A 27,574-nucleotide genomic window follows, 5' to 3' on the forward strand; every position below is an offset into this window, starting at 1 on the left:
TTCCACTTTACAGTCCCTTTTCTTTAAATTTTGCTTTTCTGATTGCATAACTGAAATAAATTCATGGCTAGAACACAGAAGTGCAGAAAGAAAACAAAAACCACAGTGCCACACCCAGGTAAGCACTGTGCACATTCCAGTGTGTTTAAGTTCCAGCACATTAATATTTCATATATATATATATGTATATATATATATATGCTATTTTAGGGCTGCACACGCAGCATATGGAGGTTCCCAGGCTAGGGGTTGAATCGGAGCTGTAGCTGAGGGCCTACACCACAGCCACAGCAACGTGGGATACAAGCCACATCTGCGACTTACACATTCGCCCACTGAGCAAGGCCAGGGATCGAACCCGCATCCTCATGGATCATAGTTGGGTTCGTTAACCGCTGCGGCATGAAGGGAACTCATGTGTATATGTATATGTGTATGTAGATGTATATGTTATGTGTGTGTAAAAAAAAAGTGTATATATATATATATATGTTTTTACTTTTAGTTATAAAAGTCCCAAGCTGAGAAGAGCAGTTACCTCTATGGGGTGTGATGGAGGCAGGGGACAGGGAGTAGGAGTTTTCTACTTCTTACTGTACACTCTAAATTATTGTTTGAATTTAGCACAAAGAGCATTTACTGCTTTTTTCCTCAAGAGGAAATACTCCCACACTTAACACATGCACATGATCCTGAGGCACATCCACCCTCCACTGCCCGCCTCAGACTCTCACTCCCTATTCCGCCCCTGCTTGATCCAGGGTTATTTCACCCTTCGCCCTGAGAAAAGCCATCCCCAGTTACCAGGACATGCATTCTGTCCCTGCGCTCAGGTCCCACCAAGCAGCGCCCCTTGGCCTGACTCTAAATGTTTCCTCCAGCCCAAACCCAGAGCCCAGTAGTTTTTTGTTTTGTTTTGTTTTAACTGAAAACAAACCAGGATTTGTGGAAAGGCATCCTGACTCCCAGTAATACCTTTCCTTTCCACGGCTCTGTAGTTTCAGGCCCACCATAATCTGGGAAACAACCTGTTAGGCTCACTGGCACATCAGGTATCTGGCAAAAATGGCCCATCATTAAGAGGCATCGGTTCTGCAGACATGACCATGAACCCTCCCACAAGCAGGCAGTGTGTGAGACTCCAGGGCTCAGAGATCACTGGGTGTAGTCCCTTCCTGGATGGCACTACTCACCTTCTGCACCCTGCATCTTCCAACCCTAGCCCTCCAGGGTTGGACAGGATGCTTTCAGGGCCTCTAACTATGCACTTACTAAAAAGAAAGAAATGAAGCCCTCCTGGGTATTAACATACCGCTCAACAGTGACAGCTGTCTAAGAGTTGCTCAAATAAACATGTGTCAGTTGAAGTGTTGGCTCACAATTTTACTAACCAAAGGGTGTGGTCCAAAAAGTTTGGAGCTGGCTGGTCTAGGTGCACACAACAACTGAATGAAAAGAGGCATCAAACAATCATTGATCCTTGAAACCCAGAGGAGGGGGTGACAGGAAAGACTTCCCAGGCGAGCTCTTACACAGAGCTCGTTACCTGGGGTCTCCATAGTGGGGGGAGGGACATGTCATCTCCATCCTAGATGATGAGCAGATGTTTATCCTCAAAAATCTTCAAGAGAGGGGAAGACTAAAGCGGTCAGGCACCTTTGTCCAAAGCCACTACAGTCCTTGAAACATGTCCTGTTTGTTTTATTATCCTTGCCGGTTATGGTCCTTGAAACATGTCCTGTTTGTTTTATTATCCTTGCCGGTTATGGCCATGAAATCAGAGCTTTGGTTACTCACTTCTGTATAGAAGACTTTGCTTTCCTTTTTTTTTTTTTTTTTTTTTTTTTTTTTTTTTAGGGCTGCACCTGCAGCACATGGAGGTTCCCAGACTAAGAGCTACAGCTGCCAGCCTGCACCACAGCAACACGGGATCCAAGCCACATCTGCAACCTACACCACAGCTCATGGCAACACCAGATAGCTGACCCACTGAGCAAGTCCGGGGATCAAACCCTTGTCCTCATGGATACTAGTCAGATTTGTTTCCACTGCACCCTAAGGGGAACTCCTCAATGACTTTTCTATAAGGAGACTGGTGGATAGGATGCCTAGAAGCGGAGAGTTTGGAGGTCATCATGCAGTTGGCTCTACTAAGTGCCATAGGTCTCCAAACATCTGGGAGGTAGTTTAATTATCTCATTAAAATCCCTCCAAAGCTCCTAAAATACCCTGATGTCTGAGCCCTTTCCTACTTCAAAGAAGAGAAAATCTTTGCAAGTGGGCCCAGGTAAAAGGCCTTAAAGCTACACACGTGATTGTGATGTGCAACCAGGATAGAGAGCCTCTGTTCTAGAAGGCATCCTCTTAACTAGTGTCACCAGGGCTTAGTCGGTGATGTGTTCTCTTGCTCTATCTGCACACCACTGGTCCTGTTATTTACATAATTTTTTTGTGCTTTTTTTTTGTTTTGTTTTGCTTTTTAGGGCCCCACCCGTGGCATATGGAAGTTTTCAGGCCAAGGGGCAAATCAGAGCTACAGCTGCCAGCAATGCTGGATCTGTGACCTACACTACAGCTCACGACAACACTGGATCCTTAACCTACTGAGCAAGGCCACTAATTGAACCCACATCCTCATGGATCCTAGTCAGGTTCGTTAACAGCTGAGCAATAGAGGGAACTCCCTAAAGTAGCTTTTTAACTTAAACTTATTTTAAAAGGAAACTTCATGTTACTTCCATTGGGGGGAAAAAAAAAAAGTCATTATCTCTAGCTGTCATTAGAAAGCAACCAGAATAATAAATTCTGTCAAAACAATATAGCTGATATAATTCCAGTTTCTGCCGGCCTAGGCCCTGCGCCTAAGGCCTGTGCATTCTCTCTGTTAAAAACAGAGATTAGCAAATGTTATAGAAATGGGAAGACATGCTGGTTCCCAATGGAGACACTCTCATTAGAGTTGTCAGAAAGATTAATAGGAAACGGAAAAGGAAAAAAATGTTCTTGCCGTGACTCACCCTTAGGACCTTCCATTGCCTTGTACCCCCATTTCCCACCCTTTGGAAAATGCAAACCTTGGGCGTCATTGACACGCATTTGGGGGGAAGGAAAAACTGCTTTCTTGGTCAGTTTCCTGGCCGTAGATCCTTCCCAGGCAGGAGTCTAATCCAGAATAATCATTCTTTTTCCCCTTGGCAATTCGGAGGGTAAGAGGGAGCAGGGGTGGAGGTGAGACATAGTAATGAATAGCATGGTTTGAGGGAGGCACAGATGGGGAGGAGACGACACACATTAGATAAGATTAAATGGTTTATTCAGCCAGGGCTCCAGGGAGCTGCTGGAAGTGAGGGGCCCACGGAGCAGAAGCAGAGGGAGCATACCACCAGGGAGCTTTCCACTGCACCCGGAGTTCCCCTTGCAGGGCTGGAGGCTGCAGCTCATACTTTCTGTGCAGAGGAAGATGGAGGTAGATGTGAGAAGCCTAATTTCATGACTGCTCCACGGGCCCTGTGTCCTTGGGGCTTCACCTCAGTCTGCAGGAAACACACTGACCTTATGTGCAGCCATATAAGGGAATGTTTAGACTGCTGTGCTCCCCCCTCCTCCCTCCGGAAAGCCAGAGAAGGGATTCCTGTGGAGGGGGAGGTTCCACCTCCAGTTTTCCAGCTCATTTCTCTACACTCACTGGAGTCAGTCCCCCCCCCAGAATGTGTTCGTGTTCGTATTACTGTCTTTTTGTTGCCTCCAAACTCAGAATGTCATTTAAGGAAATACTATTTAGAGAGTCAACTAAAACTGATTCAGACTTTTTCCACCCAGAACCAGAGCCTAGGAGCTCCTGCTATAGTACAGTAGATTCACGATCTGGCTTGTCTCTGTGACGTTGCCAGTTGGATCTGTGGCCCAGCACAGGGGGTTAAAGATGTGGCTCTGATTTGGATTCGATCCCTGGCCTGAGAACTTGCATAGGGTGTAGGTGTGGGCTTAAAGTAAAAAGGGGGGGGGATACCTTAGGAAAAACTAAGAAAATGTTAGTGTAGTATATGATACTAAGATTTTTTTTTTAATATAGGTGATCACAATACTGAGGTTACGTAGGAAGATGTCCTCTTTTTCAGGAGTTGCGTGCTGAAGTGTGTTTTGCTGAGTGATGCAGTGGCTTCAGCAGACTTGCACATCATTCAGTAAATCTGAGAGCATCCCAAAGCAGATAGGGCACAATGTTCACTGCGACACTACATTGAGACTATGGAGGTGTTCATTGTTCTTTCAAATGCTTTGTGTATTTAACATTTTTCATAACACAGACTTGAGGGTGTAAAGGAAACTGCATCATGCAATCTGGAAAGAATAAGGGTCACCGAGCAGACAAGGTCATGGTGTGTAAGGAGGAAGAAAAGTTATGACTGTTGTTGTTTTTCAGCTCCTTCCGCTAGTTGGTGAGATTTATTCTTGGTAACATGTGCCCCAGAGCTACCTCTGACCTCATTTTTTTAATTGATAGAGGCATCTGCTAGTGCGGAACTCGGCCACGACTCTCAGGCTGCCCATCTGTTTGATTTGTGAGCAGGAAATAGGAGTTCGGGATCATGAAAAGGCAAAGCTGGGGAAGCCAGCCAGTCCAAATTAGGAGGCCACTCAGGTTTGTGAGCGCCTGGCGGGGAGCACTCAGGACACTGCTGTTGGCTGCCCTCTCCCCAGGGGACCTGGTGGGTGGGGAGACTTTCCCTCTGCTTCTGGATCTTTTAAAGGAAAGAAAATAACAGTGCCTTCTCCCTGTACTCGGTTTAAGAGAAATGTTTCCGGGAGTCCCTGCTGCGGTGCAGTGGGTTAAGGATGTGGTGGTGTCTGTGGCAGCACAGATTCAATCCCTGACCCAGCACAGTGGGTTCAAAATCCAGCATTGCTGCAGCTGTGGATCAGGTTCGATCCTTAGCCCACGAACTTCCATGTACTGAAGGTACAGCCAAAAAAGAAAAAAAGAGAAATGTTTTCTTTGAGAGTCACTGCCTTTGCATTCTTGCTCAGGGTGAAATTTGCTAGGAGGTAACACATTAGGGGATAAAAAGAGCTGATTGGCCTATGTAGCAGCAAAAAGATCATCACTGTAAATCAGAACCTGCCTCTCCTGCTTAAAACTGACAGGTGGCTTCTCATAGTACTTAAAATTTGAACTCCAAGCTTTGACCTTTGAGGCCCAGCGAATTCAGCCGTGCCCACTCCCCAAACCCTGTCTCTTATTACCCATCTCTTCCTCCACAGTTCAACCACATGGCCAGAGATGTCAGGCTAGAGATGCAGAATCTGAGGGGCCCTGAAAGTCTGTATCAGGACCACGGCCAAATCTTACTATCCTTGGTGTCTACTCTGATGCTTGCTGGCATGTACCCTCTTGGTGTTAAAATTCAGGGGGCACCAAGAGCATCCCCCCAAAAGAGCATCTCTTCTGGTTTCTTATCCCAATGTCTGTAATTCTCCTACTAGAAACTTTGTCAATTTGAAATGTTATATAATCTCTAGAAACCCCACTAAAATAACAGAATCTGCTGAGACTGATTGTAAGAAAGATGATGCTGTGAGAGCCAGAACTTTGGTGTACTCATTTATCAAATAATTTTGAGGAATAGGAAGATCACTCAGGAAAGAGAAACTAAAAGACCTGCTCCAGGTCAGTGGGAGGGAGGGAGGGAAAATCATTGAAGTTGAAACTCTGGACTGTGACGTAGAAACTGGACTATACCTGAGGAGATGTTAATAGAATACTCTGATACAAGTAGATTACAGAAGAACAATATTGTATATGCCATTCTTATTTTAAAATATATGCTTAGGGAGTTCCCGTCATGGCTCAGTGGTGAACAAACCCAAGTAGCAACCATGAGGATGTGGGTTCGATCCTTGGCCTCATTCAGTGGGTGAAGGATCCGGCGTTGCCATGAGCTGTGGTATAAGTCATAGACACAGCTTGGATCCCAAGTTGCTGTGGCTCCGGTGTAGGCCGACGGCTACAGCTCCGATTTGACCCCTAGCCTGGAAACCTCCAAATGCCACAGGTGCAGCCCTAGAAACACAATAAAAATAAATAAATAAATAAAATATATGCTTAGATGTTTAATGCATGGAAAAACCTGGTAGGATAAGCCCCAAAAGATTATCAATGATGACCTCTGGATGATGGGATTATACATTTTTCCTTTTATAGAAAAAAAGTGTATTATTTATTTCCATTTTCTATTTTTTTCAAAAATAGCCAGAAAGAAAGGGGCTAGAAGACAACCTTAAAAATATATCTGGGATCAAAGGCATTGCTGTGGGGGCTGTGGTTAACAATACTATATTGTGTACTGGAGAGCTGCTAGGAGAGTAGATCTTAAATGTTCTCACCACCACAGTCACAACAAAAATGGTAATTGTGTGGGGTGAAGAATGCATTACATAACCTTATTGTGGCAGTCATTTCACGATATGTGTATCAGTCATCACGCTATATACCTTAAGCTTAGAATATTATATATAAATTATATCTGAATATACCTGGGGGGAAAAAACATGTCCACTAAATTAATAGTTTTTCAAAAGATATCCTTTTCCCAGAGGCTGAATTAAGTATTGGGTGCACTTCCAGAAGGAGATGGCAAATGTCCAGTAACACAGGTGAAGGGATTAAAATGTTGTGGATGATGGTTCTTGGAAATCAAGGACAGCGCATTCGTAGCTTAAATGCCACTGCCACTGTTCAAGCCCAAGGCTGACATTAATGATGCTCCCGGCTGAGCCCAAGGGCCATGTCAGAATCCTCTCTAGAAGCAACCCCTGCCTCTCGATCATGGTTGGTACATGAGGGGACCCCAGGACCATCCCTGCTACATATGCTGCCTTTGGGCAAACCATGAAAAGGTGTCCTTTCTCAAGATGTTCCACCTCCTTTTGAAATATTATCATAAATACTTATTTTTATAGAACAAAATAATCTGTTGAAAAATCATCGTAAAGAATGTATCTCTGGGAGTTCCCGCCGTGGCGCAGTGGTTAATGAATCCGACTAGGAACCATGAGGTTGCGGGTTCGGTCCCTGCCCTTGCTCAGTGGGTTAAGGATCCTGCGTTGCCATGAGCTGTGGTGTAGGTTGCAGACGCGGCTCGGATCCCGCGTTGCTGTGGCTCTGGCGTAGGCTGGTGGCTACAGCTCCGATTAGACCCCTAGCCTGGGAACCTCCATATGCCGCGGGAGCGGCCCAAGAAATAGCAACAACAACAACGATAACAACAACAACAACAAAAATGTATCTCTGAGGTCTGTGATATGTTACCCCCCTCCCCCAGGACAGGATCCCCTCAGGCAGTACACTACATGCATAATCTGCTCCCAGCAGCCCTGGATTGATCCCTTTTTGTCATCTCTGCTGGAGACCCCTTCCCCCTCCCCTCAAATAAACACATCCTTATCTCCCAAAGAAAGCAGCGTGGTCTGGCATCCCTGGAAATTGCCCAGTTGTCCTTAACCTTCTAGCGTTACAGTTTGTCCTGCTTTGGTATCTGGGAGGTGGCTGAAATTCCCACTTCTCTTGGTGAGATACAGTCCCGTAGAGCAAGGCAGCACAACGAGGCAGAGGACGCCAAGGGGATATTGTTAACCAGTCCGCTGTTTCCATTTCAAGGCAACATGAAGGAAGGAAGACTGTGCTAGGTCTCTGTTCCACTTAACACTCAGGCTCAATTCCATTTTTTCCCCCAGTCCAGGAATTTGCTGTTTACACGTCCCAATGATTAGCAAAGAACGTAGTTCCCTGGGGTCCTTTGCTGTTGCATTGGCCACATTGCAGGCCCAGCCTCTCCCTCTTAACACCCCGTGTTTTGGGTGTGCAGTCCAGTGGTTCTGAAGATGTATTCTGGGTGGCAGGGTCCACTGGGCTTCATGATGAGTAAGGAAAACTCAGGTGGTGAGGCTGTTTGCCACTCAGCTGGGTCTGATTGGTCACTTAGAATTTGAAAGTCAGGAGTTCCCTTTGTGGCTCAGTGGTAACGAGCCCGATGACCCCACTAGTATCCATGAGGATGCACGTTCAATCCATGACCTCACTCAGTGGGTTAAGGATCCAGCATTGCTGTGAGCTGTGGTGTAGGCTGGTAGCAGCAGCTCCACTTTGACCCTTAGCCTGGGAACTTCCACATGCCACACAAGTGGTCCTAAAAAGCTCGCACACACACACACACACACACACACACAAAAGATGTGAAAATCAGTGTTTCCAACTTGAACCTTGCTACAGGCACATGGGAACCTTCAGCCTCTGTCTCTCTCAGGAGAGATCTATGTTCATCCAGGGCTGTAAAACTCAGCAAGTAGAGTGGAATGAAAGAGCAGGGTAAGGTGGGTTTTGGAAAAGATGGTTGTCCTGTAGGTGCAGTGACCAGGTCAGCTAAGTCACAGGTCAGACCAAGCCTAGGAGGTCAGAAGGTGACTCCTGGGAGGTCTCAGCTACAGCTTATCGCACATTTCTTTATTATAAAAAAAAGTACTATTATATTTATTTACACCCTGCTTATATCCAAAAGGATGTGCAATGCCTTATAATTAAAGAAATCATTTCCAAGTCTGGATTCACTCCCCAGACTCTGCAGGAACCCAGACTCTATGTCTAGTTGCCTTTTAGACATCTTCTCTTTGATGTCCACAGAAATTCACTTTGCCCTGATCTGATCTCAGCTCGCTATGCCTTCTGACCCTCTGAACAGCTCAGCATGGAGGTCATTTCTCCGCCTCTGCCCTCTCATTCAGCTGTCGTTGGGTCTCTGGTATCTGCTCCCCCTTTTCTATCTCCTTTGCCATGACTCCAGCCTTGCCATCTCTTGCTTGGCCTATTCTAACACCTCATTTGCCCTCCTCCAATGCGATTTTTCTCTCTTGCACCCAAAAAGATGTAACTACAGATGGGATCCTCGCATTTCCTTGATTGAAACATCAGGATGGCATCCAGACACCTACTCAAGGCTTACGAGATCCTCCTGTCCTGCCTTGTGCTCACCCCTCCTTCCCCTTCTCATGCCACCTTCCCCCAGCACAGAAAGCTTCAGTCTTAGTCAGCTCTCAGCCCCTGCCCCCAGCGTGGTCCCTCTTGCTTATGGACCTTTTGCAGGTGCTGTTTACCCTCACCTGTGCAACACTTAGTGTTGGTTCAGGTGTCAGTGTAGCATCTTCTTCTCCAGAGAGCCTTTCCCTTCATCCTTCCCAGCCGTCTGGATTGGTTATTCCTGTTGCACATTCCCATAGCTCCCCTGCGAGCCCCAACTGTAGCACTTACTAGAACTGCCCATCTTGTTTTCCTCATCATCTTGATAAGGGCCACGCATTAGGTCTGCCTCACTTACCGTTGTATGTCCAGCACCTTGCAGAGAGGCTCATGGGTGATAGATGCCTCTTATTGGCCGAGTGTTGGAATGAATGAATGACTTTGTTTCTGCTCAGGCTATATCCAGGTCAGAATGAGAATGTTGAGAATCTGGCCCTTCCTTGTTTGGTCTCTAGATAATATTACACCCCTGCTCTCTTTATTCCTCTTGGCCTTTCGTATGAGGTAAAATGCAGATCCTGAGTATGGCTGGTCCCTCCAAGAAGACTCTGAGTGTGTGCATGGGATATGAAATGCCACTCTTATTGGCTTCAGGAGTACCCTGGGCTGGGCCTGAATTAGAGAGCTCAGCCTGCGGAAACCATGGTGGAGGACCTGAATGAGTAATGGCTCTGAGCAGTTTTATTTGGATATTTTTATTTATTTAATTTTATTGGAGTAGAGTTGACTTAGAATGTATTCGTTTCAGGTGTACAGCAAAGTGAATCAGTCACATAAATATATCTATTCTTTTTTCCCCATATAGATTATTACAAACTATTGAGTCGATTTTCCTGTGCTCTATAGTAGATTCTTGTCATTTGTTTTATACAGGAGTGTGTATCTGATCAGTTTGGAACAAGAAAACTAGTGCAGACGGAAGGGACTTGGAAGACTCCTAGACGGTGGAACTCGAATGGGGCTTTGCAGGATGGATAAGGAAGAGTGGAGAACTGTGGTTTGGGAGCATTGGGGGAAGAAGGAATTTATAGGAATGTGTTGGCCACATGAGTAGTCCAGTTATTTACTTGAAATCACATGAGCAGAACTTCAAAAATGAGTTACCCATGAAGAAATTATTTACACAAATTCAGGATAGAGGTTACCTCCGGAGTTTAGAGAACAGAGGTTTAGGTAATTTCCTGTTGCTTCAGCAAGAAGATGACACAAGACTCTTTTCATTCTTCTTCGAACTGCATATACTTGTCGCACTTTTTTGTTGAAAGAATGTTAGTTTCTCTGGCCAGAAAACAACACATGATGTGGTCCAATCAGATATGAGTGAGGCTAAACAGTTTGTCAGGTATGGAGATTTTTAAGTAATTTCCTCCTGTTTCTGTTTTTAATAATCAGAATATGTTTTTGGTGAAGTGTATGTATGATGGGGGGGGCGGCAATTTCAAGCTTCTCAAGGCTTTGACTGCATGGGCTGCTATGGAAAAGCAGTGAGTGTGGAAATGAGGTGGCCCTGGGTCTCAGTGTCAGCCCTACTGCTTCCTGATTGCTGTGTGGACCTGGTTGGGACACTCCATCTTCCCAAGAGTCTCAGCATCCCCACACATAGGAAGCAATCATAAGACTCATGTCACAGAATGTTCAGAGGCATCAAGCAGACAATAAAGCACCTGGCACAGAGCCTAGAGAAGGACCCGTGGAGACCATTTAATCCAACCTCTTCATTTTGTTTCATTTAAATTGTTCCTAATTGCACATGATAAATAATACAGACGAGCTTATGATGGAAAATATCATTCTTGGCTCCACTGCACCTCTCCCCATTGGACCCCAATCCCCAGGGCAGCCTGCTTTAGTCATTTCTGTTTCTAGTTCTTCTGGTCATTATGTCCATAATGCTTAATAATATGGTTTCTTAATGATGTCCCTTCCTTAATTAGCAACTTGAAATATCCTTAGTGACTCCCTAGCTAGAAAGATGAGATTTTAGCTCCTTATATCTCTCCCCTCTTGCCCTCTCACTATTCGATTGTATTATGCATTACTTCCACTGTTTTTCCTTGTCATCGAAGATGATAGGCATACCTCTCTATTGCCTTTTTTGGTAACATCATTTAATACCTTGACTCTTTCCGTGAAAGATGGAGAAATTGATACTCCTAACTTGCACTGCCGACACTTCACCTTCTTCCTCCTGTCAGCTCTGCTTTTACTTTCATATCATCACAGCTGTATGTTTCGCTACATTTGTATTTCATTCTGCATCTGTGATTGGTCTTTAAGTGTAGCCTCGAGACAAAACAAAAGCAAATAGTATTTACTAATATTATTAATTCTATGCAAACCTTGTTCCTTCCTGAACCAAGCGTCATGCTAGGATTTTCTTTCCTTCCCTCTGATTCCAGTGTCAAGACCCCAAAAGGAAGAAACCTAAAAGATCCTTCCTTTAAAGTTAAGAATTCATAGTTTTTACAGGGTTAATTTTTTGTAGAAAATTTAGTAAATACATACAAGTTGGGAAAAAACAGGGAGAAAAAGCATTAGAAAATAAAAAAACACCTGAAAACCCTGCTCCATGGACCGTTTCTTAGAAATATTTCACATAGTGTCCATGCAGGGAAATCTACAACATCGAGGAGAAACGACTTCCCTTAGTGATAAGGGGAACATCTAGGCCTATGCAAGAAAACCCAAAGTAGGAAAGATTCTGTCCAAAGTCTCAATTCCCGTACATGCCACAGACTTCAACTTTTATTCCACATGATCAGTGAGCATTTGCTGTCTGCCAGGCACTGTGCTGACTGTTGGGAATAAAACATGGTCAAAAATAAACCATATTATTCCTACCTTCCTGAAGGTTACATTCCAGTAGGGGGAGGTAGATAGTAATCAAATAGTCACATGTGAGCTTGAATTCAGAAGCTGGAAAGGACAGCTGCTTGGTTCTTTGAAGAAACCTAACCACGGAACCTGCACGGGCAGGGAGGTGTTGAAGGGGTCGAAGAAGTCTTCTGGAAGAATGATGCTTGAGCTGAGATCTGAAAGACGAGTGGGAATTTACTAAGCTAAGGAGATGGGAGAAAGATAGGTTAGGGAGCTTTCCAGAGAGAAGGCAAAAATTCAGTGATGAGAGTGCAAAGAATGCATCAAATAAGACAAAGCTACTATGGCTGGAGCAGAAAGAACCAGGAGGAATAGGGAAGAAGCCCACTCATGGTGGCCATCCCAGGCCAGGGTCTAGCAGAGTGGAAGGCCAAGTTTGAGCCTTTAGGATAGAGACTAGACAAGAAGGGGTGTCGGCCTCAGCATAGGTGCCCATAGGGAAGCCTGTTTGGATCCCTGACACAGACTTTTGTGTGGTCTGAACAGGACCTTTTTATCAGTCGCAGTGGTCTCAGCTCACAAATGCCCAACAAACACCTTCCAGAGAAGGTGCTGCAGGGTCTGTAGCCATCTCACCATGCCCATGGCTGCATAGCTCATCCCACCCGCCAGGCACATGCTTTCCCACCTCTATGAGGAAACCACATCCTTCTCTCTTTCCTCACCTTCATTAACCAATGACAGTTGTTACAAGGCAGAGAACACACAGGAAGCAGGAGGAGTACAGGCACCCCCAAGGAACCTCAGGTCCTGCAGTGTGCAAACTGCGGGGTCAGGGTACAGGGTGAAGAGGGGAGTAGACAGAACTCTCCTGTTTCCCCCAAGGAAATCTGAAGTGGAAGCTCATCAAGTAAAATGAAAAAAGCAGCAGCATTGGTCTTACTGTAGAGACCCCTACCTCCATCCCAGAAGGTGGCTTCTAACGTCAATTGTGTTCACACTGACAAGACAGAAAGTCAACGGTTCATGCAAGGGGCAGCTTTTCTAGTAATAGGACATTTCTAGGAGCCACTGAAATTTTTAGAAGAAAGATCAGAAATCTTGGCAATAGGGCAGTGTGTACTAATCCTCTGCTCAGAATACTTGAATAATTCCTCATTGCAATTAAAATAAAATCTGGACTTCATACCATGCCTTCAAGGCCCCACGTGATCTGATCCTTCCCTACCATTAGGGCCCTAGACCCTATTATGATTCCTTGCGTCACTTTACTCCAGTTTACTCCCTGCCCCAGGGCCTTTGCACTGGAATGCTCTTACCTCATATCTCTATGGCTGGCTCCTTCACTTTATTCTATTCCTTACCTAAATTCCTTCCCCTCAAAAAGATGTTCCCTAACACCATCTCTCAAGCAGTCCCTTCCCACTCCCTGTCACTCTGTAGCCTAGTAGCCTGTTGTGTTTTATCACTCTGAAATTTTCGAATTTGTTCACTTTTTTTATCTCTATCAATTACAGTGCAAATTACCTGAGTGCCCAAAGCTAGTCTAACTTGTTCAGCATCATATCTACGAAGCCTAGGACACTGCCTGGTACTCAATAAATATTTGTTGGATGAATGGATGTTTTCCAATAGGATGCCTACTTAGGGAGGAGTCATGTGGATAAATTCATTTATTCATTTAAGAGACATGGTACAGGAATTCCCTGGGGGTGCAGTGGGTTAAAGATGTGGTATTGTCACTGCTGTGGTACAGGTTCAATCTGTGACTGGGGAACTTCCACATGCTGCAGGCAGGGCCAAAACAATATGGTCTAACAAATATACATTCATTAACAAGTAGTTATTGAGTGTCGTAGGCACTAGGTAGAACAGGCAAAAATAGAGATGGCATCTTTACTCTTAAGGAGCTTGTAGTATTGTGGTCCATGTGGAAGAGAATCAGAGACGTGAGGGCTTATTGGTCGTGGGATGTGAAGAAGAGAGAGGAAATGAGCCCCAAGTTTGAGGCTTGGGCAGATGACGAGATGACTGCCACTCTGGGAGCAAAGGAACCTCAGGTAAGAAGGGAAGAAGGTCAGCTTTAGGAATGTGGAGCTGTGGAAACAGCTAGTAAAGAAGCAGATCTGCAAATCTGGAGCTTGAAAGAGAAGTCTGTCTGGAAGTACAGAGTTGATGAATGAAGGGCAGTGCTTGTGATCATGGGAGCAAGTGAGACAAACGTGAGACAATAAAGTGAGGAGAAAAGAGAAACAAAGTGAAACTTTGGGGAAAAAACAACATTTAAAGGATGGACAGAAGTCAGACCTGCAAAAGAATTAAAAAAGGGAATCTAAAAATGATGGAAGCCTGCAGAAGTCTTTGTCATAGTAGCTGAGGGAGGACAGTGCTTAATACATTAGAGATGACGTAGTACGAGGACATTGAACTTGGTGACAGAGCAGTAGGAGTCTTTGCCAGAGCCATTGCCATGGCGTGGTGGAATTGGGCCTCCTGCTTCCAGGAAATGCAGAGAACTGAAAGCTCTTGTGAAGGGCTAGGCCCTGAAAGGAGGAGGGAGATGGAAGGATGGCTGAAGATACTGATTAGAAAGACACATTCAGTGATACTCTGAGGGGGGAGCAGAACAAGGGTCTTTTTTGTTTCTGATGAGCTTAAGATGTTTATTTGATGGGGTAGAGTAGGAGGGAAGCCAAGTTTATTTCTTGACAGCTCTATCTTTGGAATCCTCAATCTTCCTACTTTAAGAACAAGGATCTTGAATGGAAACTACTGGGAGGCCACCTTGGCTTAATACAAAATCAAACTTACTAACCACTAGAGTTCAAAAGTGAGTTGGGCAGCCTCCAGAAGTCCTGAGCTCTTGATTCCTGGAGTCATCAAAGAATAGCCTGACTGTTGTATTTAAAAGGAGTGAGAAGTTTCCATTGTGGCCTAGTGGGTTAAGAACCCACCATAGTGTCCGTGAGGATGCGGGTTTGATTCCTGGCCCCACTCAGTGATTTAAGGATCCAGCATTGCCACAAGCTCTGTAGGTTGCAGAGGTGGCTCAGATCTGGTGTTGCCGTGGCTGTGGCGTAGGCCTGCAGCTGCAGCTCCAGTTCAACCCCTAACCTGGAAACTTCCATATGCCACAGGTGTGACTGTAAAAAGAAAAAAAAAGAGTAAAGTGTTCAATCAGTGATCTAGGCTTCCACCATAAGAAACTGAAGAAAAGCAAATTAAACCCAAAGCAAGCAGAAATAGACATAATAAAGATCAGAACAGCAATCAGTGACATTGAAAGTGGAAAAACTGTAGGGAAATATAAATGAAACTAACAGCTGATTCTTGGGAAAGAAATCAATAAAATTGATAAACCTCTAGCCAGACTGACCATGGGGGGATAAAAAAGAGAAGACACAAATTACATCACTTTTAGATCCCACCAACATCAAAAGGACAAAAGAGGCATGCTGTAAACAACCCTATGCCCATAAATTAAACTTCAATGAAAGGAATCAAGTCTTTTTGTCAAACCCACCCCCCTCAAACTCAAGGAAAAAAAAAAATCCATAACCTGAATAGTCCTGTATCTTATAAAGAAATTGTATACCAGAGTTCCTGTCGTGGCTTGGCAAACAAACCTGAGTAGTATCCATGTGGATGCAGGTTTGATCCTTGGCCTTGCTCAGTGGCATTGCCATGAGCTATGGCGAAGGTCGCAGACTTGACTTGGATCCCGAGTGGCTGTGGCTGTGGCTATGGCTATGGCATAGGCTGGCATCTGCAGCTGCAATTCAGCCCATAGCCTGGGAACTTCATATGCCTTGGGTGCAGCCCTAAAAAGATCAGAAAGAAAAAGAAAAGAAATTTGTACCTATTTAAAAAAAAAAAAAGAAAACCTAATAAAACTCCAGATACAGATGGTTTCAGTTATGAATTCCTCCAAACGTCTAAGGAGGAAATAATACCAATTCTGCGTAATCTCTTCCAGAAAATAGAAGAGAGGGGAGCCCTTTCCATCTTACCTTACAAGGTCAGCATAACCCTAATACCAACACCAAAAACGTTTGAAAGGAATCCTGTGAATCAATGTCCCTAATGAATAAAGAGGAAAAACTCTCAATAAAGTATTAGCAAATAAAATCCAACAATACTTAAGAAGGATAATGCATCACAATCAAGTGAGATTTATCCCAGAAATGCAGGGCTGGTCATCATTCAAAAATCTATCAGTATCATCTACCATGTTTATGAATTTAAGAATAGCCTGGATAATCAATAGCCACGTTTTCAGATTACATGATGAACCAGAGAATCTAAGCATAGACAAAGCAATAAAGGTCAAGTTACTTGATTCCTTGGTTTGGGGAGAAACAGATTAATGACGAAAGTGAAGGCGTTTCTCCTCTGCCTAAGGAACTGAGGATTACATTCAGCTCAGGCAGGTCCCTCTAGAAAGTTTACGTGTCCTCCTGTTATCCTCACTTCAAGGACTAAAAGGAGTTTGGAGGTTTCTTTCTTGAGAAGCTAGCCTGCCTGACTTCTAGGTGGGGACTCTTCCACCTGTGCCTGGCAGAGAAAGCCAAGGGAACTCACAATCCTGATTTTTCCGAGCATCTTAGAATCCAAGGGTTGAATGAAGGCTGGATCTTAGCCAATTCAAACCCCACAGTTTAAAGAGGAGAAACCAAGACGCATGGAGAGCGGCTCGTCTAGTCTGGGTTCCCCCCCCCCTCCCCGTGCTCTGCAATCAGTCATCATGAGCTAGTCCTGGCGTAGGAAGCCTGTTAGACCATATCTTCCAGCTCTGTCCTCCCCAGACTTTCCCCTCCAACCATTTTGCTTTTAAGTATACTTTTACGCATAACAAGCCCCCACCAAAACCTGTCTGTCTGGGTTCACCCCAGTGGAGTCTGGGCTGGAGAAAACTGACCAGACCTAACCCTTCACCCAGAGTCACCTGCACTACTGGATTGGACAATTGGTCCAGAGACCTGCTTTGCGCCCATAGGTCTCGCAGCCAACCAGATGATACAGTCTGGGCCTGTCGTCACTCTTTGATCCCACTGCCACTGTGAATTCTTCAACAATCTCCTTATAAGACTGCAGTGAAAATGTATTGCATACTCATTATGTGCAGAGACTCTGCCCTGAGGCTGCACATTCTCTCACTTAATCCTCACAGCAACCCATTAAAATAGGTATTGTTCTCATCTTCATTTTGCAGATAAATGAATAGGCTCAGAGAAGTTAAGTAACTTGCTTAAGATCCCACAGCTAGGAGTTCTGTTGTGACTCAGTGGGTTAAGAACCTGACATAGTGTCCGTGAGGATACAGGTTCCATCCATGGCCTCACTCAGTGAGTTAAGAATCTGGCATTGCTGCAAGCTGCAGCGTAGGTCATGAATGCAGCTCAGATCCTGCATGGCTGTAGCATAGTCTGGCAGCTGCAGCTCTGGTACCCCTAGCCTGGGAACTTCCATATGCCACAGGGGAGGCCTTGGAAAAAAAAAAAAAAGATCCCTCAACTAGTTAAGTATAAGAGCTAGGATTTGAACCCGGGTCTGGCTGCCTCCAGTATTCAAGCTTTTAGTGATGAGATTCTTCTACCTGATTTAAACTAAAAATGGTTATCTCTTTCTTCCGTCTCTCTCTGCAGTCTCAGGAGGAAGTCTGCGATTTGCTCCATGCTGCACCCTTCCAAAACATCTTGCCTAGGGTCTACATCAAAGGTAGGAAACCACTGGCAGCAGCTAAATAGCCAGTTTGAATCTGAACTTCATGCTGACTTCATCCCAATAAATTAAGATCTGCAGTTAGCAGTGGAGAAGGTGAAACTTTGGGCATCTATGGAGTTGTCACACAATGGTAGAATTGGAGGCCTTGGTCCTTCTAAAACATCCCTAGTATGTTGCTGTCTAGCTCGGTTTATGTCCTTCAAGCGATGGGGAACGCCCTACTCTAGGAAGTAGATGATTCTATTGTGGGACAGCGATAATAGAATATTTTTCCTGGGTGTTCCCTTTGTGGCTCAGCGGTAACAAACCCGACTAGTATCCATGAAGATGCCAGTTCGATCCCTGGCCTTGATCAGTGGGTTAAGGAACCGGCGTTGCTGTGAGCTGCAGTATAGGTTGCATTTGAGGCGCGGATCTGGCGTTGCTGTGGCATAGACCAGCAGCTGCAGCTCCAATTCAATCCCTAGCCTGGGAACTTCCTTGGGAAAAAAAAAAGGACATTTTTCCTTGTAGTGAATCTTGATCACACTTGCCAGAACCACGGAAAACAGTTCTACACGCTCCATCCAAGTACTGGAATACAAATACATCCCCACGTGGTTGTCTGAGACCTCTTCCCCGCCCCCGCCCCACCTCCACAGTGTGCCCTGCATCTCATTTTCTGCCTACTACTTCTTTTACAGAGGGGGAACGTCTGGAGGTCCGGATGAAACGCCTGGAAGCCAAATACGCCCCGCTCCACCTCGTCCCTCTGATAGAACGGCTGGGAACCCCTCAGGTATGACCCTCCCATCATGGACCCAGAAAACCAAAAGGAACTTCAGAGGGAGAGCATTTGGGCCAACTCCTCATTTTACAGGTCAGGGAACTAAGGCTCAGAGAGAGAAAGAGAAAGTCTAACAGCACACAGCCTGTTAGCGGCAGGGCTGGGTCTGGTATGAGATTTGCTGACTCTCAGGCCTGAGCTCCTTTTCCTGCACCCCGTATCTCCGTCCTGCCAAGAAAGAAGGAAGTCAGTCACATGCCAGTTATGCCCTGTTAGGTATCAAGAATTCTGCCAAGTCTTCACTCAGAATGAAAACCTCACACCTGTAAGCCAGCAGTTTACCTCTGGGTATCGTTGCTTTAAAAAAAAAAAAAAAAGAAAGAAAGAAAAGAAAAGAAAAAAAAATTGCAGGAGAAAATGCTTACGTGAATACAAGATGTTTACCACAGCATTGATGGTTAAAGCAAAAACTGGAAACAATGTGAATGTCAATTAGCAGAGGATTGACTACACACAATATAGTAAAATCGTTTAAATGCTGAATACCTGACATGTAATAATGAAACGGAAAAATCAGCTCTAGATCCATTAATGAGGCTACATCATAAACCCACAGTAGGTGAATAAAGTGAGTTGCCCTCCAGTTTGTGGAGTATAATACTGTCTGTATTTTTTTTTTTTTGAAACATACACAACAAAACCATATAAAATTTTTCCTGGGAGATGAAACACACCTCGTTCGTAATGGTGGCAAGCTTTGAAGGGAGATGAAAGATAAAGAGCGGTCAAAGAAGACAGCTTTATCTGCAGTGTTCCAATTTTTTTTATTTTCATTTTTGGCCCCCCTGTGGCATATGGAGTCCCGGGCCAGGGATCAGAGCCGAGCCACAACTGCAACCTAAGCCACATGTGCAGCTACGCAGGGTCCTTGTTAACCCACTGTGCTGGCCTGGGGAATCAAACCTGAGTCCCGGTACTCCCAAGATGCCACAGATCCCGTTGTGCCACAGCGGGAGCTGCTGTTCTAATATTTTTGAAAGTGAATGAGCTCAGGTGTTAATTCTGTAATTAAAACATATCTTTACGGAGTTCCCTGGTAGCTCCAGGGGTTAAGGACCCGATGTTGTCACTGTAGCTGCTTGGGTTGCTGCTGTGGCACAGATTCAGTCCCTGGCCCGGGAACTTCCTCATGCTGTGGGTGTGACACACACACACACACAAAAAAAAACCCTGCACTTTTACAAACCTGTACCTGTAGGTGGAGTAAAGCAGGACCCCTGACTTCAGAGAACTCACAGACCATGCAGGCAGTTGGGAAAGAAGAGACACAAGGGGCAAGGGAGGTAACAAAAAGCACATGCCCCCTCCTTTCAGGTTGATTCAGGCAATCTGTACATTTGGGGGAGGGGGTGTGTCAGGGGACGAATTCAGGAAGATGAGAACAGGGCGGCATCATAGTGAGACAAGCCAGGCTGCTTGGTTTTGTTGGCCAAATCCAACTGTTCAAAAGGTTTAGGATTAAATCCCCTGTTGGACTTGCGTCCCTGCAGCCTTTGGTCCTCTGTCCTGTTACCACAAAAGCTTAGGAGTCAGGATTCTCGCCCTGCCCTCCGCTGAGGGCGGAAGGCAGACTCCCCTCTGGAAAGACGCGGCAAGTGTCGGGCCCGGGGCAGAGTCTGGCCTACCCAGGTGTCACGCTGATGAACAGCCCCAGCCAGACCCCCACAGGCCACCCACCTCCTCCTGAAAACCGTGACTAAAGGTTTAATGACATGCAGGTTCTTTAGTCACCACAGAGAGAATTTAGATACTGTGGAATATGCACATTTTCTATTTTGGCCTGCCGGGCCCGAACGCAGGAGATCCTCTAAAAATTGCCTTTTAGGGAGAAATCCCCCAAGCCAGCGACATATAAATGTGTCTGCTCCTCCACTGGTGTCATCCCACAAGAATCTGGCCTCTCGCACCCAGGACTTGGCATGTGTTTCCACTTAGAAGGCCATGAATTCCTTCCCTGTTCTGGGGAACGCCATTTCCTTGGGACTGATAGAAATCTCAATTTGTCAAAGGCTGATATTCAACAAACAAAACCCTAGACATTCTGCCGCAGAGGAAATGCCAGTTTTATAAGTCTCCCAGCCCTCAAGAAATAGTCTAAACTTTAATCCTCCTGTAGACCAAGGGGGAAAAAAAAAAAAAACACATGAACTTGCAAGCTAGTTGGGTTTGGGGAACTCATATAGCATCTAGGTCAAGGACAGGGAAATTCTATATGTTGAAGGTCAGGGTTTAACTGTATTGCTTGGCTTGCATTTGTTCCTGGACAAAGTGAGGGGCCTGGTTGACTGCCTAGTGCTACCATGGAAAGAAATGTCTGCCGGAGAGTCGAAGGACTCCTTATCCCAGCTTTACCCAGAATTGTTGCATCGTCTGGTGCTAGACCTTTAATATTATCGGTCTTTGTTGTTCCATCTATAAAATGGGCAGATAACTGTTTTGCCTCCTTAGCTGAACTGTCTTGTGCGATCATTATGATAAATACATGAAAAACGTCTGAAACCTAGAAAGGATTATGTAAAGAGCAAGCATAGAGAGAACACTGCTCTACAAAGTATTTAAAATGTAATCAGAGTACTCCATGCAGAAATCTGTTTCCACGTGTTTTCACAGAGGCTTTTTCTCTGCCCTTGTTAACTCAGAAAAGAATGGCAGAAAGGAAAAAAAAAAATGCCCTGCTGAGGGGAACAGAGTCAAGTTGATGTTAAACACATATAGACACGCGGGGTATATATTTAACACCAAGTCACCAACAATTGTTAATGCAGTTTTTCAGAGCAGAAAGAAAATCATATCAAACGTAAAAAGGACATGGAAGAAAACACACAACCTAAGAAATATAAATGCCACCTAACATAAGAAAAATTGTTCTGCCTCACCATTGATCGATGAAATATAAACGAGTAAAGTACACCTGTACATCTCTCAAGTTGGCAAAGAACTTTTTTTAGGAGTTCCCGTCGTGGCTCAGAAACTAATCTGACTAGCATCCATGAGGACATATGTTCGATCCCTGGCCTAGCTCAGTGGGTTAAGGATCCAGCATTGCCATGAGCTGTGGTGTAAGTCATAGACTCAGCTCGGATCTGGTGTTGCTGTGACTGTGGCATAGGCCTTTGGCTACAGCTCTGATTGGACCTCTAGCCTGGGAACCTCCATATGCTGTGGGTTTGGCCCTAAAAAGACAAAAAAAGACAAAAACAAAATCCTTTTTTTTAATTTATATATGTCTTATTTTATTGATGGCTGTTTATACTTAAGAAGCTCTTTCCTACCATTGCCAAACATGAATGTATATCAGAATCACCTGGAAGGCTGTTAAAACACAGATTGCCTCTTCCTAGAGTTTCTGATTCATTAGATCTAGGGTGGGAGCCAGAAATTTGCATATCTAGCAGAGTCACACGCAGGTGATCCTGATGCTGCTGGTCTGGGGTTCCACTTTGAGAACCACTAATCTAGCTGACAAAGAACTTTGTTTTGTTTTGTTTTGTTTTTGCTTTTTAGGGCCACACCTGCAGTATATGGAGGTTTCCATGCTAGGTGTCAAATTGGAGCTACAGCTGCTGGCCTACAGCACAGCCATAGCAACACCAGATCCGAACCACATCTGTGACCTGCAACACACTCACAGCAACACCACATCCTTAACCCACTGAGCGAGGCCAGGGATCGAACCCACAACCTCATGGTTCCTAGTCAGATTTGTTTCCAATGCACCATGACAGGAACTCCAAGAACTTTCTTTCTTGCTTTTTTTTTTTTCCCCAGTTTTGTTTTGTTTTTTTGTCTTTTTGCCATTTCTTGGGCCGCTTCCGTGGCATATGGAGGTTCCCAGGCTAGGGTCTTAATCGGCTGTAGCCTCCCGTCTATACCAGAGCCACAGCAACTCGGGATCCAAGCTGCGTCTGCCACGTACACCACAGCTCATGGCAACGGCGGATCCTTAACCCACTGAGCAAGGCCAGGGATCGAACCCAAAATCTCATGGTTCCCAGTCGGATTTGTTAACCACTGCGCCACGACGGGAACTCCCCAAGAACTTTCTTAATGGTAATAGAATACCAGTAAAGACACAATGAACAGACTTGGCACAGGTAGGTGTACAGTGGTTCAGCTTTCCTTGGAACCATGGAGCAAAAGCCTTTTAAAACATTGTGAATCAACTATAATAGAAAAACTAAAAATCTTAAAAAAAAAAATCTATTCATATTCTTTGAAAAGTTCTACTTCTAGGACTTTAAGAAAATAACTAGAGTTTAGTTCAAAAGTATCATATAAAAGGATAATCACTTATGAATTGTCTATATAATGATGAAAAGGTGTGAATAATTTAACAAAGAATTGAAGACTAAATAAATGATGGCCTATCGGTGGCCATTTTATGTAGCCATTAAGAAAATGTGTTACTGGGAGTTTCCTGGTGGCTCAGTGGGTTAAGGATCCAGCGCTGTCACTGCTGTAACTTCAGGCTTGTTCTCTGGCCCAGTAACCTCCGCATGCCGTGGACGTGGCTAAAAACAAAGAGAAAAACCCATGTTACTAAAAATATTGAAGGAAACAGCTTCTTATAGTAATGATATCTTAAGAGAAAAAATATAGTATGGTGCAAATGTTAAAATAAATACATGTACACATTCATATACGTAAACACAAATCATCAGTATTTTAAGAAAGCTCATCTCTGTATAATGGGATTTATGGGAGATTTTTATTATAACATTTTTATACTTTTTTTCCAGATTTTTTGTGGTTCATAGGAGAAGCCACAAAGGTAAATTCTTTTCCAGGAAAGGGACAAAGCCCCTAACCATTTCAGCAAGGCCTTTTGGTTTGCTGTAGTTGGGAGGTCACCAGAGTTCAAAGTCTGTCTGCAGAGGTATAAACCCTGTCACTGATGTTTTTGAGATTCTCCTGCAATTGTCAGGCCCTGAAGACTGACTCAGGCTCACTAAATGCACACGAGATTGACTAGTAAATCCGAATTCACTGTATTAGTTTATGAAGGAGAATATTCATGACTTGAAAACAAATACGGGGTTTTTTGTTTGTTTCGTCTTTCTAGGGTCCCACCTATAGCATATGGAAGTTCCCAGGCTAGGGGTCAAATAGGAGCTATAGCTGCCAGCCTACACCACAGCCACAGCCACACCAGATCCAAGCTGCATCTGCAGCCTATGCTGCAGCTCATAGCAATGCCAGATCCTTGAATGCACTGAGCAAGTCCAGGGATCAAACCCGTGTCCTCATGGATACTAGTCAGGTTCATTACCACTGAGCCACTCTCAGAATTCCCAAGTATGGGTTTTTTATGTACTGAGCTTTTTCTAAGGTAGGGCGCCTCAACAGGGTCCACATACCACCCTAGAGAGGTGAGAACAGAGTCAAACACTAGGGTCAGGGTTTTTTTTTTACAGGAGCCATTTCCAGTTAACTGTGGCAGTTTCTCTGCTCTACAGTTTTCCGCGCCACCAGAATCAAGATGTGAATGAGAGTTCCCTCTCCTTCATATTCGAAACACATGTCAAAATCTTCTTCCCCAATTGATGTTTTTTTTTGTCCTAGACTTCTCTCAGTTTATAGTTGTTATGACAACCACACTCCTGGCCCACATTCCCAGCAGGCTCCAGCATTGGTGCTTCCTGATTTATTTCCCTGCATGGATTAATTTGAGACTGCCCTCTTTCTAGACTTTGCAGGGTGGGAGACTTCAGGCAGGCTCCATCCAGCCACAGGGTCCAGTGAGGCCTCTGGGGAGCCCGCCTTCTGGGGCAGTGATCCCGTGAGTGCCTTGAGGGTCTCTCAGCCCTCTTTAGCTTTGTCCCTAGATATGGAGCTCTTACTTTGACCTTAGATATTGGTATCTGTTACCTTTGCACCTGGCTTTGAGAGCTCTACCCCAGACTTATTTTTTTTTCTTTTGAGGGTTGCACCCAAGACATATGGAAGCTCCCAGGCTAAGGGTCGAACTGGAGCTGCAGCTGCCAGCCTACACCACAGCCACAGCAATGTGGGAACTGAGCTTCCTCTGCCACCTACACCAAAGATCATGGCAACACCGGATCCTTAACCCACTGAGTGAAGCCAGGGATCAAACCTGCATCCTCATGGATGATGCTAGTCGGGTTCGTTACCACTGAACCATGTCGGCAACTCCCACCTGTATATTTCTTAGACCTGCAGACAGTGATGCGTATGAAGTACTAGTCTAGCCAGCTGATGATTAGAGATGCAATAACTAGAAGCCAAAGGCAAAGCCAGTTTAAATTATTAATAGAGATTGTTAGCAGTGGTCAGAGGAGGTCTAATTTGAAAAAATAATTCTGTAAAGTCAGTGGCTAATTTTAAAGAGTGACGTGCTCATGGCAGCACCTTCAACTCTACAAAAGTATTTGTAGTAAGAAGTGAAAACCGCACCTACTTTTCCAAGCCTGTCTGTTCCCACAGCTGGTGTTAATCTTCTAAAATGTTTTACACTCGCACCCCTATCCACTTAGTTTTGTGTGTCTGTCTGTAAGATTGTGGGTTATTGATGCCTTTTTGTTTGTTTTGTTTTTTTTTTAGGGCTGCACCCACAGCTTATGGAGGTTCCCAGGCTAGGGGTCCAATGGGAGCTATAGCCGCTGGTCACAGCCACACCAGATCGGAGCCATGTCTGCAACCTACACCACAGCTCATGGCAACATTGGATCCTTAACCCCCTGAGCAAGGCCAGGGATTGAACCCAAATCTTCATGGTTACTAGTCAGATTTATTTCCGCTGCACCATGACGGGAGCTCCTGTTGATGCCTTTCTGATAGGATTATAGTATATGTCCTTTCTTGCAACCTACTCTATTCACTTAACAATTTAACCCACAGGTCTAGTCTACCAGGATTCAGATCCCCACTTTTCCCCTCACAGACTGCCTCTCTGAACTTCAGTGTCTTCTTTAATAAAATGGAGATAATAACGGGACCTGTTCATGGGGTTTACGTGAGGAGTAAATAAAGTCAGCAGTTAAAGGCATAGGACAGGGCCTGGTGTATCACACAGCGTGCACTAGTGACAACAGCACTGTGGAAGCAGTCATACTAGTAGGCTACCTACCGTCTTTTCAAGGCTACCTACCTAGCATTTCATTATATGGGTGGATTAAAATTTTTTTAACTATCGCTCTATCGATAGCGCCTAGATTTGACTTACCACCAGACGCCCCTGTGATTACACTCAGGTTTATGATGTTAGTGTCCTGCTCTAGGGAAGACCTCGGTTCTGGTGAAGGAATTCCGGGTGCAGCCAGCTCCGGGGTTTGGGACTCTCGGGTGAGAGGTGGACAGTGGGGTCTGAGACGTGACTCGAAGGTTTATGTACCCCTGTTCCCAGCAAATCGCCATCGCTCGGGAGGGCGACCTGCTGACCAAGGAGCGGCTGTGCTGCGGGCTGTCCATGTTCGAGGTCATCCTGACCCGCATCCGGAGCTACCTGCAGGACCCCATCTGGCGGGGCCCGCCGCCCACCAACGGCGTCATGCACGTCGACGAGTGCGTGGAGTTCCACCGGCTCTGGAGCGCCATGCAGTTTGTCTACTGCATCCCCGTGGGGACCAATGAGTTCACAGCCGAGTGAGTGTCCCCTGGGAAGGCAGGGCACCCCCATCCTGCCCATCCTCCCATGAGCCACCAGGCCCAGAACTCAGCCAGAAAGGAGGGCGGGGGCGGGGCCGTCTAGCAGTGGTTTTTGAGCACATGCTACATGTCAGTCCAGGTGGCAGGTGCTGGACATACACCAGCACTGAGCCACTGTAGGTGGTTCCTGGCGTTTTCAGGGCCAAGAGGAGACAAGAAAATAGATAGAAGGTGCATCGAATGAGGCCACTGGGTGGCGAGGGCAGGAAGCACAACAGATGCCCAAGAAGAGAGAAGAGTGGATTACAGGAACTTCATTCATAGACAAGAACAGAGCTGGAACCTCGCTTTTAGGATTCAGGTCTTAGAGGGAGAAGGGGACCTCCTGGGAAAGGCTCCAAGTGGTTGGAGGCAGAGATGGAGCGTGTGCAGGCGTGTGCACAGTGGGGCCTTGGGCCTCTTAAGGCCCGTCTTCCCAGGACGTGGAGTGACCGCTGGGAGCTCTGGGAAGGGTTTGGCATTAAGATCTCACGGCCCCGTCACCCGCATGACAGAACTCCAGGGGTCACAGACAGAGGAGGGCTTTCCTGGCAGAGGCCAGGCCCCGCCTTGCTCATGAGGCCTCTGCTTCTGACAGAGCAGGAGCCTTTGAGAGGAACCCAGTCCTGTCCTCAGAGAAGACAGAAGCAGAGCCCCATTCTCCCGTCACTCAGCCAACTACAGAGCAAGAGCAGAGGGTGAAGAAGGCAGCCACCAGCTCTAGAGAAAACACCTAGGGGGCCAGACAGGCCTCCCTGAGGAAATGGTGCTGGGAATGAGATGGGAAGGCTGTTTCCAGAGCGACTGCACTTTCAGCCACAGCAGTGGGGAAGCTGGGGAGCCTTCCTGTTGGGCTGTGGCTACTGCCTGAGGTCAAGAAAGCTGGCCAACAAGTGCCGTGTGGCCTCGCAAATTGCCCACATTGCTGTTGAGAGCTGGAGGTGTGCAGGCTGAGCTTTACCAGACCCAAGAGGACTCGCACCCTGCTCTCCACCCCAACCAGCAGCATCTGCTCATGCACCCACCATGCCGCCCACAACCCCGTCCCTGCCCTCTCAGTCTACACTGGCTGGTTGGCCTCCTGGTTTGAAACAGCCCTTCCCCTCACCTGTGTTCCTCTGGTTCCTTTCCAGAGCCAAGGCAGAGCCTCATTAGAGTTCTAATTGGCCACATAAGTCATAAAGGCTGGTTGGATTGTTTGTTTGTTTGTTTGTTTAGGGCCACACCAGCAGCACATGGAAATTCCTAAGCCAGGGGTCGATCAGAGCTGTAGCTGCCGGCCTACGCCACAGCCATATCAACACTAGATCCGAACAGTGTCTGCGACCTATACCCACAGCTCATGGCAACACTGGATCCTTAACCCACTCAGCAAGGCCAGGGATCAAACCTGAGTCCTCATGGATGCTAGTTGGGCTTGTTACTGCTGAGCTATAGCAGGGACTCCCAGATTTTTTTTTCTTTTACTGTAAATTTGTCTTCTCTGAAGCTGA

General features: G+C 45.6%; 1 protein-coding gene across 7 annotated transcripts in view; it reads left to right on the plus strand.

Moving 5' to 3' along the window:
- Positions 1-27,574, plus strand: part of CYFIP2 (cytoplasmic FMR1 interacting protein 2) — a 167,136-nt gene that overhangs the window by 114,358 nt on the left and 25,204 nt on the right. For 6 of the 7 annotated variants that reach the window (XM_047776763.1, XM_047776484.1, XM_047776576.1 and 3 more), the window contains 3 exons: positions 17,533-17,605; positions 18,295-18,389; positions 25,801-26,039. In XM_047776763.1, coding sequence (XP_047632719.1) covers positions 17,533-17,605; positions 18,295-18,389; positions 25,801-26,039 — 407 coding nt within the window. Of the gene's footprint in view, positions 1-9,943; positions 10,995-17,532; positions 17,606-18,294; positions 18,390-25,800; positions 26,040-27,574 lie in introns of those variants that run through there. The other variant, XM_047776932.1, reaches the window with a different exon arrangement.

The sequence above is a fragment of the Phacochoerus africanus genome, chromosome 1 (assembly GCF_016906955.1).
Source record: "Phacochoerus africanus isolate WHEZ1 chromosome 1, ROS_Pafr_v1, whole genome shotgun sequence".
NCBI lineage: Eukaryota > Metazoa > Chordata > Mammalia > Artiodactyla > Suidae > Phacochoerus > Phacochoerus africanus.